We start from the raw sequence: 13510 nt of genomic DNA, 5'->3' as shown, positions 1-13510 counted from the left end.
GTGTCGTTGTGTATATTATTTTATTTAACAGAGGCTTTGGATTATTTTGTGCATTTCCCAACTGATCTGGAGTATTGTGGTATGCCACTACATAACAGAAAATTTTGTCCATAGCCCAGGATTCCTCCAGAACGTGAAGATATTCTGCCTCATTTATTTCTTATATCGTAAGCCTCCAATCTAGTTGATTGCTATATTATTGCTCCTCTGATACATTGAAACTCTTTATTTTCTCTCCTTGCATCTTGAAAACATTTCCTTCAATTTCACCAGAAATATGTGGGTTTGCAGTTTCAGGGATCAGTGACATTCAGGGATGTGGCCATAGCCTTCTCTCAGCAAGAGTGGGAGAGTCTGGATTCTGCTCAGAGGGACTTGTACAGAGACGTGATGTTGGAGAACTATAGTAACGTGGTCTCCCTGGGTGAGTCTACTTCTCTCAAGTAAATTAGAATCTGCTCCCTGAAATGCTTTTTTCATTGTACATTTTAGGGCTGTCTTAAGAAGTGAACATAATTTCTTCTCCCTGTTCCCAAAGAAATAGTTTGAGCTTTGTTAGATTGGAATTGGTGAAATGGCAAGATTAAAATTCTAGGGTGCTTATTGCATAAACATTGACAAAGGCTAGATTTCCTAGTGTGTTTATGCCAAAAATTGCTCTGTTAGTATGTGACCCACCTGCAGGCAAAACGACTAGACAAAGGTCCTCATTTGTCCTGTCAGAAGAGCCTGTGCAGTTTATATAGTGGTGAATTGGATAAACATAAATTATTTAAACCTGAAATGCTCTCATTTTATTTCTTACAAAACAATTTACCTGATTTTGTAGTTAAAATTTATAATCTATGAGCTTTGCATTTAAGAATAAATGAATATCCTATAGATACAGACATCTCAGGAAATGTTCTTTTATTCTCTTAGAAAAATAACAGTAATAATATTGATAACTCATATTGTACTTACTATGTACCACTCTTTTAAGCTCTTTATAAAAGTAGTACCTCATAGGGTAGTTGTGAGGATAAAAATCAGTTAATATAAATCAAATACAAATATATGTAACTGTTTTAGATGAGAACGCTGAAGCACAGTGAGTTTAAGTGAGTTATTCAAGGTCACACAGCCGGTATGTGACAGAACCAGGAATTTGAACCCAGGTACTCTGGTTCCAGTCTTTGTTCTCAATTACAAGGTCATGCTTTCTGTCAAGACTCAGAAGGCAGGCAGGTAGGTAGGTAGGTAGGTAGGTAGGTAAGTAGATAGATAGATAGATAGATAGATAGATAGATAGATAGATAGATTGATTGATAGACTGATAGACTGATAGATTTCACTTAAAATAAGACCTTTCCCCCTCCTGTCTGGATTCTTGAATCGCCTTGCAATTTTCTTCTCTGTAGTACTTATCAGTATCGTTTTGACCTTTAGTTTATTGCAAATTTAACCCAAACTTAGAGTATTTTTGAATTCATCTTTTATTTCTTTTCTACATCATATGGCATTCTTACCTTGCCAGCAGGTCATTCCCGTTCTAAACCATATGTGATTACCTTACTGGAACAATGCAAAGAGCCCTGGATGGTAGTGAGGAAAGACCAGAGAAGACAATACACAGGTGAGTAAGAGCATGTCAGGTAGAGAAGCCATCACTGCTGCAAAGAGCCCATGTGGTCAGGGAGTAGGCACATCTCTGTCTGGCTGTTTGGAAGTCTCCCTTCAGAGGCCTGAGGTGTGGGCGAAAGGTGAATATCTCACCAAATTTTCCAGCTCTTTAGCAGGTTTAACATTCACTCACCTCGTATTTCCCTGTCACTTTATTAGGCTTATTCTCTTTCCTAGCACAGTATTTCAGCTGCTTTCAGTTCCTCTTTTGCTTTTAGATTATTTATATATTCTGAAGTGGTGATAATTGAACAGAGACCAGAACAAGAAATAAGAGCTTTGGCCATGTGATTATGTAGACCATTTCAGGCAGAGTGAACAGCAAATGTAAATTCCTTGAGGTGGGAATGGGCTTTGTGTGATTCAGGAGCAATAAGCAGAGAAAAACAGAATTAACGAGGGGAGAGTAACAAGAAAAAAGGTAGAATGTTAGAAGGGGCCTGGTCATCTATGTATTCTTTGTTACTTAAGAGGAATTTGGATTATCTTACGAAAATGACTAGAAGCCGTGGTCTAATTTATGTTTTTTCAGCTTTAATTTTTTTAAATGTCTATTAAATATGAGATAGAAACCAAGCAACCCCATTAAGATATACAGCTTAATGACTTGTGGTAAGGCAGAAAGCTGTATACCATCACCCTGAGCAGATGATAAAATGTTTTTAAAAAAAGAATTTCAGGCTTACAGAAAAGTTGCAAAATGATGCAAAGAATTTTCATATACTCTTCACTCACATTCTCCAAATGAGGAGACCAAACTTTTCCACCTCCCCCTTAAGCCCTTCGCATGCCTCTGCCGAAATCACAGTCCTCTTTCTCCCTGTCTGATGAATGACTTCCAGCCACTTTAAACCTTAACCTCACTACCAGTTTCGCTAGCTTTTCTCAAATTACTCTAGTTCCCTTTCCAATGAATGTCCACTGGTTATTTTGGGGGTTCTTGGGCTGTCAGAGACCCCACATTGCTGCCCTCTGCTTTTTCCTGCACAGATGTGTAGAGGATAGACTGAAAGAGAAGAAGAGTGAGACCAGGAAAGCCTGTTGGGAGGCCAGTCATGTGGTGCAGACTGGGGTTGATAGAGGCTTGGATTAGAATGTTAGTGGTGGAAAGTGGTGAGAAGGTATATTTTAAAAGTTTGCTGTACCATTTAAGTAAGTTGCACAAATTATAACACCTCATCCCTAAATACTTAAGAATAAGGACTTTATTCTCCATACCCACAAAAAGAAAACCATAATTTTACCGGCAGTGCCCACCAGAGGGTCATCTTAGTTCATCTCAACTGAGCATTGAGACTAAGACTGCCCTTGTGACCGTGGCTTCCTCTATTCAGCATATCCCACAGTAGGAACCCCAGCTCACCAGCAGGGCAGCATCTGCTGTCTCTCAGCATGAATCTTTAACAGTGATTCACGTAGGAGACCCATAACCATCTGAAAAGGTAAGGTGCAGAAAGACTCATGTTTCACAAAATTTAGTACCTGTAACAGTTTCATGGGATAGCTTCCAGGGTCCCCAAGAAGACATGCCATTTAAAGGAGATACTATATTTAGGGAAGCTCATAGTATGGGGTTACCATCACATATTTGCGTTTTCTCTTAGTCCACATGCAGCGAATCAATCAGTGGTCTTTTTTATCATAAACTATATTGATAAGAAAGACAGAACACCACATACCATTTTCTCATCCAGAACAGTGCTGTCCAGTAGAAATGCAATGCAAGCCACATACGTAATTTAAAATTTTCTAGTGGTCAATTTAAAAAGAAAAAAGAATGGGGAAATTAACTGAATAATGTATTTTGTTTATTTCAATATATTCCCCCAATACTATCCTTTTTCTATACAATCACTATAAAATTATTAATGAGATAATTTACACTTCTCTTTGCACTAAGTCTTGGACACCCACAGCACACCTCAGCTCAGTCTAGTCTCATAGCTAGTGGCTCCCATGTTGGATGTGCTGGTCCGCAGTGCTCCTCCCTTTCTCTCTGCATTCAACTTCAGATTTGTCTGATGTTTATGAAATGTCTCCCTTTGTCAGTTTGCTTATCTTTGCTATTGTGGATATTGAAAAATTTAGAGCTCTCAACTGTATTCAATAAAAGCTATAAACTTTTTTTAAAGACACAAAGATGACACCTTCAAGCTTCTTTCAAGCCTTAAAGGATGATGGCAGTCCTTTGAGCAACACAATAAGAAAATGGTGTAGGACGATGAAATAATGATGATTTATTTCACTAACTGTGTCATCTTCTTAGGCAGTGCCATCATTCTTCCACTTTCTTATTTTAGTCTCTTTTTTTTTTTTTTGCTTACTTGGGTGTAATTGGTGAGTAATGATGAAATAACTTTGAATGATGAATGAAAGAATGTTCCACATAACATTATTCTTACATTCTCAAAGGAAAAATGAGATGATTGCTATTCCATAATATATCTTAGTTTTACAAAATAATCCAGTAGAACCCTATGTATTTTTAAGATAGAAGGAGATTTATACATATATATTCTTTTTCAGATTCTTTTCCATTATAGGTTATTACAAGATATTGAATATAACTCCCTGTGCTATACCTAGGACCTTGTTGTTTATCTATTCTATGTAAAGTAGTGTGTATCTGTTAATCCCAAACTCCTAACCATCCCCCCGCCCCCCGCTTTACCCCTTTGGTGACCATAAGTTTGTTTTCTATGTCTGTTAGGCTGTTTCTGTTTTGTAGATAAATTCATTTGTTATCATGTTTTTTAAATTTCACGTACAAGTGATATCATACGATATTTGTCTTTCTCTGTCTGATTTACTTCACTTAGAATGATAATTTCTAGGTCCATCCATGTTGCTGCAAATGGCATTTTCCATTCTTTTTTACGACTGAGTAATATTCCACTTTATATATATACTGCATATTCATTCATCTGTTGATGGACACTTAGTAGACTAGTACTTTTTGGTTATCTTGAAACGTACTACTGATGAAAAGGGAAAGAGAAACTACTTGATTCTTTACTAGTAGTTAAATACTTTCCAAGTAGATTATTCAACAATGAAGAGGATTACAAATTACTTTTTCGATGTCATAGGAATTATTACAGATTCATCTTTTATTATCATTGATTCAGAATATATAATTAAAAATAATCGTGTGCTTCTTTTGTAATTGTATTTGTTACACAAAGTTCCATATTGTCTCCTCTGATTCTCGGACAAAACTATGAATCTTTGAAACTTCGCTTACTTTCTGGCAAAGATGACTGAGGCTTACCTTGTACTTTCCCTGCAATAATGTCTTTTTAAAATTTTTTTTATTGAGTTATAGTCATTTTACAATGTTCTGTCAAATTCCAGTGTATAGCACAATTTTTCAGTTATACTTGAACATACATACATTCATTGTCACATTTTTTTCCTCTGTGAGCTACCGCAAGATCCTGTATATATTTCCCTGTGCTATACAGTATAATCTTGTTTATCTATTCTACATATTGAAATCTCAGTCTGTCCCTTCCCACCCCGCTACCCCTTGGCAACCACAAGTTTGTATTCTATGTCTATGAGTCTTTCTGTTTTGTATTAATTTTTTTTTTTTTTTAGATTCCACATATGAGCAATCTCATATGGTATTTTTCTTTCTCTTTCTGGCTTACTTCACTTAGAATAACATTCTCCAGGGACATCCATGTTGCTGCAAATGACGTTATGTTGTCGGTTTTTATGGCTGAATAGTATTCCATTGTGTAAATATACCACATCTTCTTTATCCAGTCATCTGTTGATAGACATTTAGGCTGTTTCCATGTTTTGGCTATTGTAAATAGTACTGCTGTGAACATTGGGGTGCAGGTGTCATCCTGAAGTAGGGGTCCTTCTGGATATATGCCCAGAAGTGGGATTCCTGGTTCATGTGGTAAGTCTATTCCTAGCCTTTTGAGGAATCTCCATACTGTTTTCCACAGTGTCTGCACCAAACTGCATTCCCACCAGCAGTGTAGGAGGGTTCCCTTTTCTCCACAGCCTCTCCAGCATTTGTCATTTGTGGAATTTTGAATGATGGCCATTCTGACCAGTGTGAGGTGATACCTACCTCATTGTAGTTTTGATTTGCATTTCTCTAATAATTAGTGATATTGAGCATTTTTTCATGTGCCTATTGATCATTTGTATTTCTTCCTTGGAGAATTGCTTGTTTAGGTCTATTGCCCATTTTTGGATTGGGTCATTGTTTTTTTCTTATTAAGATGTATGAGATGCTTATGTATTCTGGAGATCAAGCCTTTGTCAGTTTCATTTGCAAAAATTTTCTCCCATTCCATAGGTTGTCGTTTTGTTTTACTTACGGTTTCCTTTGCTGTGCAGAAGCTTGTAAGTTTAATTAGGTCCCATTTGTTTATTCTTGCTTTTATTTCTATTGCTTGGGTAGACTGCCCTAGGAGAACATTTTTGAGATGTATGTCAGATAATGTTTTGCCTATCTTTTCTTCTAGGAGGTTTATTGTATCTTGTCTTATGTTTAAGTCTTTGATCCATTTTGAGTTTATTTTTGTGTATGGTGTAAGGGAGTGTTCTAGCTTTATTGATTTGCATGCTGCTGTCCAGTTTTCCCAACACCATTTGCTGAAGAGACTGTCTTTATTCCATCATATACTCTTGCCTCCTCTGTCTAAGATTAGTTGACCAAGAGTTTGTGGGTTCATTTCTGGGCTCTCTATTTTGTTCCATTGGTCCTTATGTCTGTTTTTGTACCAATACCATACTGTCTTGATTACTGTATCTCTATAGTATTGTCTGAAGTCTGGGAGAGTTATTCCTCCAGCCTCTTTCTTTTTCTTCAGTAGTGTTTTGGCAATTCTAGGTCTTTTGTGGTTCCATATAAACTTTTTTATGATTTGTTCTAGTTCTGTGAAATATGTCCTGGGTAATTTGACAGGAATTGCATTAAATCTGTAGATTGCCTTGGGCAGTATGACCATTTTAACAATATTGATTCTTCCAATCCAGGAGCATCTAATATCTTTCCATTTTTTTAAGTCTTCTTTAATTTCCTTAATCAGTGTTTCATAGTTTTCCATGTATAAGTCTTTCACCTCCTTGGTTAGATATATTCCTAGGTATTTTATTACTTTGGGTGCTATTTTAAAGGGGATTGTTTCTTTACTTTCTGTTTCTGTTGATTCATTGTTTGTGTAAAGAAATGCAACTGATGTTTGAACGTTAATCTTGTAACCTGCTACCTTGCTGAATTCTTTGATTAGTTCTAGTAGTTTTTGTGTGGACCTTTTAGGGTTTTCTATATATAGTATCATGTCATCTGCATATAGTGACACTTTTACTTCTTCTTTTCCAATTTGGATCCCTTTTATTTCTCTCTTTCCTGATTGCTATGGCTAGGACTTCCAAGACTATGTTGAAGAGGAGTGGTGATAGTGGGCAGCCTTGTCCCAGATTTTAGTGGGAAGCTTTTGAGTTTTTCACCATTGAGTAGTTGTCTGTAGGTTTGTCATATATAGCTTTTATTATGTTGAGATATGTCCCCTCTATACCCACTTTGGTGAGAGTTTTTATCATAAATGGGTGTTGAATTTTATCAAATGCTTTTTCTGCATCTATTGAGATGATCATGTGGTTTTTGTCCTTTCTCTTGTTGATGTGATGTATAATATTGTCTTTTAACAATATCCTAAATTGTTTCTTTTGTCCCGGAATTTTTTTTTTTTTGTAATCAATTTCTACTATGTGTAGAGGTTATAGTTCAGTGCTGAATGAAACAGAGGTTAGGTTTGCTTTGGGGGGTGTATTAATTAGTATTCCACTGCTGCGTGACAAACTCCCACAAACTTAGTAGCTTCAAGTTACACTTATTTATTATTTCGTAGTTCTGTAGGTCAGAAGTTCGGCACACGATGGCTAAATCAAGGTACCAGCTGTGACTGCAGTTCTTTAGGGCAGGGGGTCCTCTTCCAAGCTCACTGGTTATTGGCAGGATTTGTTTCTTCTTACACTCCCCATGTGGCCCCCTCCAACTTCAAGCCAGCAACCAGCAAGTCTCAGACTTTGAATGTCTCTGATTCCCCTTCTTCCTTGAGCCAAGAGAAAACTCTTTTAAGGACCTTTCCAGAGAATTCAAAATAATCATCATAAATCAACTAATTAGTAAACTTGATACCTTTTTCCATGTGAGACGACATATTCATGGGCATGATGAGGGCAAAGGTCATGAAGGCCAAAATGCTGTCTACCACGGGGAGGTTTGGGAGAAAGAAAAATCATAACAAAGAGAAATAACTGCAATTGAAAATAGGTAAGAATTACTGGATTGAAGCATAAGAACAGAAAAGGCATGGGCATCCTTAGACAAGGTCAGCAGTTCCCAGCACTCCTGATAAAGTGACATCTTACCTTAAACATATATAGGATGAGAAGGCTCTAGTCTGCAAACAACACATGCCAAAGGGTTTGAGGGAGTTGATGCCACCTGCAGATGGAACCAAAAGATGAGAAAATTTGTGACATTTTCCAGGTGCTGAAAGGGGGAGGTGAGGTAAATAGGGGGCAAAGGGAATTATGACTTGATATGAGGCCTGATAGGTAAGCAGGGACCATATTGTTCATGGAAAGTTAACATGGATTCTATTCTGAGTGTAAAGAGAAGCCACGGAGGGTGGGAGGGGAATGAAAGCTCATCTGTATCAGAAATTGTTAGAAATGTGAAAAATGTTAGCACCCAGGAACTTTCCCTGTGTTTTCTGCTCCATGGGGTCTGGGATGGTGTTTGAACATCAGTTTTTTTTTTAACAAATTCTTCAAAGATTCTGACCCACCTGTAAATATCAGAAATGGAACCTATTTTACTGATCACCAGCTTCACTATTTTACATCAACTCTCATTAATCTCCACATTCCTCCTTGCTCTTTTTTTGATTTCATAACAGCATTTTAGTATTATCTAGTTACTTGTTTCTAATGGATATGATTTTCAATTTGTCTCTTCCACTGACATCTAACTTTTTTCATAGGAAAACAAAATATTTGGGAGTTCTTTGTTTTCTTTCAGATTTTCAGCCGAAGGATGAGATAATCAGCCATAAAGAAGTTCCCATCTATGAAAAATGTACATCTTTTGCTCAACATCAGAGAGTTCTTCATAGAGAGAAACTATGTGAATGTCAGGAATGTGGGAAGACTTCTTGTCAAGCCTCAAAGCATGTTCCACATGACAGAATACATTCTAGTGAAAAAACCTGCAAATGTGAAGAATGTGGAAAGAACTTTAGTAATGGACATCAGCTTACTATACATCAGAGATTGCATGTTGGTGAGAAATCCTATAAATGTAAGGAATGTGGGAAAATTTATATTAGAGGCTCAGCCTTTGTTAAACACGGAAGAATTCATAGTGGTGAGAAGCCATATGCCTGTAAGGAGTATGGGAAGACCTTTAGCAGTAGCCATCAATTTACTGAACAGCAGAGTCCGCATACTGGTAAGAAACCATATGAATGTCTAGAGTGTGGAAAAGCTTTTTATAGTAGCTCATACCTTGTTCAACATCAAAGAATCCATAATGGTGAGAAACCTTATGAATGTAAGGAATGTGGAAAAGCTTTTATAGTGTATGGAAAACTCATTCGGCATCAGAGTATTCACACTGGTGAAAAACCTTTTGTATGTGAAGAATGTGGAAAGGCCTTTAGTACTAGCTCCCCCCTTGTTAAACATCAGAGAATTCATACTGGCGAGAAACCCTATAAGTGTAAGGAATGTGGCAAAGCCTTTACTGCGTATGGGCAGCTTGCTCGACATCAGAGTATTCATACTGGCGAGAAGCCCTTTGAATGTAAGGAATGTGGAAAGGCCTTTAGACTTAATTCATTTCTTAACGCACATCGGAGAATTCATGCAGGGTTTAAGTCCCATGAGTGCAAGGAATGTGGGAAGGCCTTTAGTCGTGCCTCATACCTTGTTCAGCATGAAAGGGTTCATACAGGTGAGAGACCCTATGAGTGTAAGGAGTGCAGCAAGGCCTTCAGCACTGGCTCCCACCTTGTCCAGCATCAGAGGATTCATACTGGTGAGAAGCCCTATGAATGTCAGGTATGTGGCAAGGCATTTATTAGCCGCCATCAACTTACTGTACATCAGAGGGTTCACAGTGGTGAGAAACCCTATGAATGCAAGGAGTGTGGAAAGGCCTTTAGAGTGCATGTACATCTTACACAACATCAGAAGATTCATATTGATGTGAAACCCTATGAATGTAAGGAATGTGGAAAAACTTTCAGTCGGGCCTCATACCTCGTACAACATGGGAGAATTCATACTGGTGAGAAGCCCTATGAGTGTAAGGAATGTGGGAAGGCCTTTAGTTCTGGCTCTTACCTCATTCAACATCAAAGGATTCATACTGGTGAGAAACCTTATGAATGTAAGGAATGTGGAAAAGCTTTTATAGTGTATGGAAAACTCATTCGGCATCAGAGTATTCATTCTGGTGAAAAACCTTTTGTATGTGAAGAATGTGGAAAGGCCTTTAGTACCTTCTCATACCTCGTTCAACATCAGCGAATTCATACTGGCGAAAAGCCCTATGAATGTAAAGAATGTGGAAAGGCCTTTAGTTCTAGCTCCCCCCTTGTTCAACATCAGAGAATTCATACTGGCGAGAAACCCTATAAGTGTAAGGAATGTGGCAAAGCCTTTACTGCGTATGGGCAGCTTGCTCGACATCAGAGTATTCATACTGGCGAGAAGCCCTTTGAATGTAAGGAATGTGGAAAGGCCTTTAGACTTAACTCATTTCTTAATGCACATCGGAGAATTCATGCAGGGGTTAAGCCCCATGAGTGCAAGGAATGTGGGAAGGCCTTTAGTTGTGCCTCATACCTTGTTCAGCATGAAAGGGTTCATACAGGTGAGAGACCCTATGAGTGTAAGGAGTGCAGCAAGGCCTTCAGCACTGGCTCCTACCTTGTCCAGCATCAGAGGATTCATACTGGTGAGAAGCCCTATGAATGTCAGGTATGTGGCAAGGCATTTATTAGCCGCCATCAACTTACTGTACATCAGAGGGTTCACAGTGGTGAGAAACCCTATGAAACCCTATGAATGTAAGGAATGTGGAAAAACTTTCAGTCGGGCCTCATACCTCGTACAACATGGGAGAATTCATACTGGTGAGAAGCCCTGTGAGTGTAAGGAATGTGGGAAGACCTTCAGACTTAATTCATTCCTTACTGAACATCAGAGGATACACACTGGTGAGAAACCCTTCAGATGCAAAAAATGTGGGAAGGCCTTTAGATACAGTTCAGCCCTTAAAGCACATCAGAGAAACCATGTGGGTATAAAACCCTAAGAATTTAAGGAATTTGGAAAGTCCTTTTTGTATAGCTCAACAATCGTTCGTCAGAGAATTCATGCTGGTGAAACTTTTGAATATAAAATGTGTTGATCAGCCTTTAGAAAATATTCTCACCTTTCTTTTATTAGAGAATTCATAATGTAATTCAGGAAACATGAGAAAGCATTCATTCATCATTCCTGTGTTTACAGTATCAGAATATCATCACCCTCTGGTGGCCAGTTCAGAAAAGGTGGGAAGCATTAATACTCATAGCATGAAATTTTGTGACATATTCTACTATGACTGGATGAGTAAGTGACTTTAAAAAACCTTCCAGTTGCTTTTAAAGCATTTGAAACTTCAGATAATTCATCCGAATTTCTTAAAACCATTAATGTGATATATTTGGGAAAGCCTTTAGCTGTGGGACACGTGTTAGCTCTCGTCATTGTCATTCTGACCTGACAACCTGTGTGACACCAGGCACTGTACTTTTCATCTCAGGGCATTGTTTTAAAATGGTGATGATGACAGAACCTATGAACTTGTGAAAACCTATGCTCATTGTTTATTAGTTTTATTATTACATTATTTTTTTTAACTGCTAGTGAAATTTTGAGAGTACGACCCTACAGGTGTAGTTAATTTAGAAATGTCCCTCTAGCCATGGACCCGTTTTAGAATTTTAGATAAATCTTCCTGCATGAAACTTTGTAGAAAGGAAGAAAAATGAGAGGATATTCATTTAGAACTCATCTCTTAAGTTGAATCAAACAATTCATCAAATATGCCCAGTCTTTCAGTGGGTGTGAAATTGTTGAGAATAGCCTCTAATCCACATTATTTGTCCAAAATTCAAGATATGTTGGAAATTAATAATAGGTAATAGATAGGAAAAATAAACTGTCCACTTGGAAATTTCTTTCGCAACTTTTTAAAAATGGAAATTTCAATGTAGAGAAAAGTAAAAGGAATAGTAAAATTGCCACTATCTTTGGTATCATTTGCCTTATTTATTGCACTCTGTCTCCCCGTCTGTCCATCTGTACATGGTTATGTCTGCATGTGAGAGTAAGCTGGGGACTTTGTCCCTAAATATTAATCTTTTACTCTCAAGCCCCACCTTTTCACTTGGTTTTTTATTTTTTGAAAAGTCCAAGGAAGTTGTGTTACAGAATGCCTTGCATTCTGTATTTAATTGTTTCCTCACACTGCTGTGTAACTGGTTCCTTTATCCTAGGTTTTTTTTCTGTATTGAAAGTTAAAAAGATTTCATTGGGTTGTGGAGAACACTTTCAAGGTAAGGCTGCAAATACTTGCAAACACATTATACCAGATTTTCCCATAATTAGTAGTACTAATTGGTAATTGGCGAAGGTAGTCACTGCCAGAACTTTCCATCATACAGCTCCTTTTTGCAGTTAGTGATCTGAATAGGTATATTTGTAACATCTCCATTTGGCAAGTGACCAATGTGTGTAAGTATAAATTTGAAATTATGGCCTATTGAGGAAAGAATAATAATAAGGTGCCTATGTAACAACTTCTGGCATGAGGTCAGAGCTGTAATTGGAAAATTAATTTTTTAAATAACCAAATTAACTAGAAAAATAATGCCTACAGGAAACCAGGATTAAAAGCCAGAATTTCACTTTGCTCACCTCTTTATCCCTACCACCTATACAATAATTGTCACAGTGTATGCAATTAAAAAAGCTGTTAAAAGAGGGAATAATCATTCACTTATTCTAGGATCTTTTCAGGAGTATTGATTACCATACATCTCAAAATGGCTTTGTTGATGATTTTTTCATTTATATATTTTTAAATCAGCTTGTCAGTTTCTATGAGGGAAAATGGATTTGAGAATTATAATGTGGATTGTATTGAATCTATAGATCAATATGGACATAATTCACATCTTAGCACTGTGGAGTCCACCAATCCATGAACATATATGTCTCCTTTTATTTAGGTCTTTAATTTCTCTGAGTAATGTCTTGTGATATTCAGTGTTCAGGTCTCCTACATATTTTTTTAAACTTATTCTTAAGTGTGTTGTAATTCTTGGTGTTATGATAAATGCTATTGTTGAATTATCAGTTTATATATGTATATAATGTTTTTGCATATTGACTGCTGTAACTAAGTTTGTTTATGAGTTTTAGTCACCTTTTTGTAGACGTATTAGAATTTTCTACATACAAAACCATGTCCTTCAGGAATAAAGACACTAGCATCCAGTACAATGTGGAATAGAAGGGATGAGAGTGGACATCTTGTCTTTTGTCTAATCTTGGGAAGAAAACATTTAGTTCTTTACCATTAAGCCATTAAGTATAATGTTAGCTTTTGATTTTTCATAGATGCCGCTTATCAGAGTGAAGGATTGCCCTTTTATCATTAAAGTGAGTTGATTTTTTTCTTCATCAATTGAGATTATCATACAGTTCTTCTCTATTGTCTTCATACAGCAATTTACATTGATTTTCAAATGTTAAT

The 13510-nt window shown here is 37.1% G+C and overlaps 1 protein-coding gene across 1 annotated transcript in view; it reads left to right on the top strand.

Annotated features, from left to right (window-relative positions):
- ZNF30 (zinc finger protein 30) overlaps nucleotides 1–13254 on the top strand; it is a 92359-nt gene extending 79105 nt beyond the window's left edge. The window contains exons 14-17 of the mRNA XM_032488060.1: nucleotides 292–424; nucleotides 1517–1615; nucleotides 8720–10838; nucleotides 10923–13254. Coding sequence (XP_032343951.1) covers nucleotides 292–424; nucleotides 1517–1615; nucleotides 8720–10770 — 2283 coding nt within the window. The 3' untranslated portion in view covers nucleotides 10771–10838; nucleotides 10923–13254. The remainder of the gene's footprint in view (nucleotides 1–291; nucleotides 425–1516; nucleotides 1616–8719; nucleotides 10839–10922) is intronic.
- The last annotated feature ends 256 nt before the right edge of the window (nucleotides 13255–13510 follow it).

The sequence above is a fragment of the Camelus ferus genome, chromosome 9, assembly GCF_009834535.1.
Source record: "Camelus ferus isolate YT-003-E chromosome 9, BCGSAC_Cfer_1.0, whole genome shotgun sequence".
Lineage (NCBI taxonomy): Eukaryota > Metazoa > Chordata > Mammalia > Artiodactyla > Camelidae > Camelus > Camelus ferus.
This window is presented reverse-complemented; position numbering and strand designations above follow the sequence as displayed.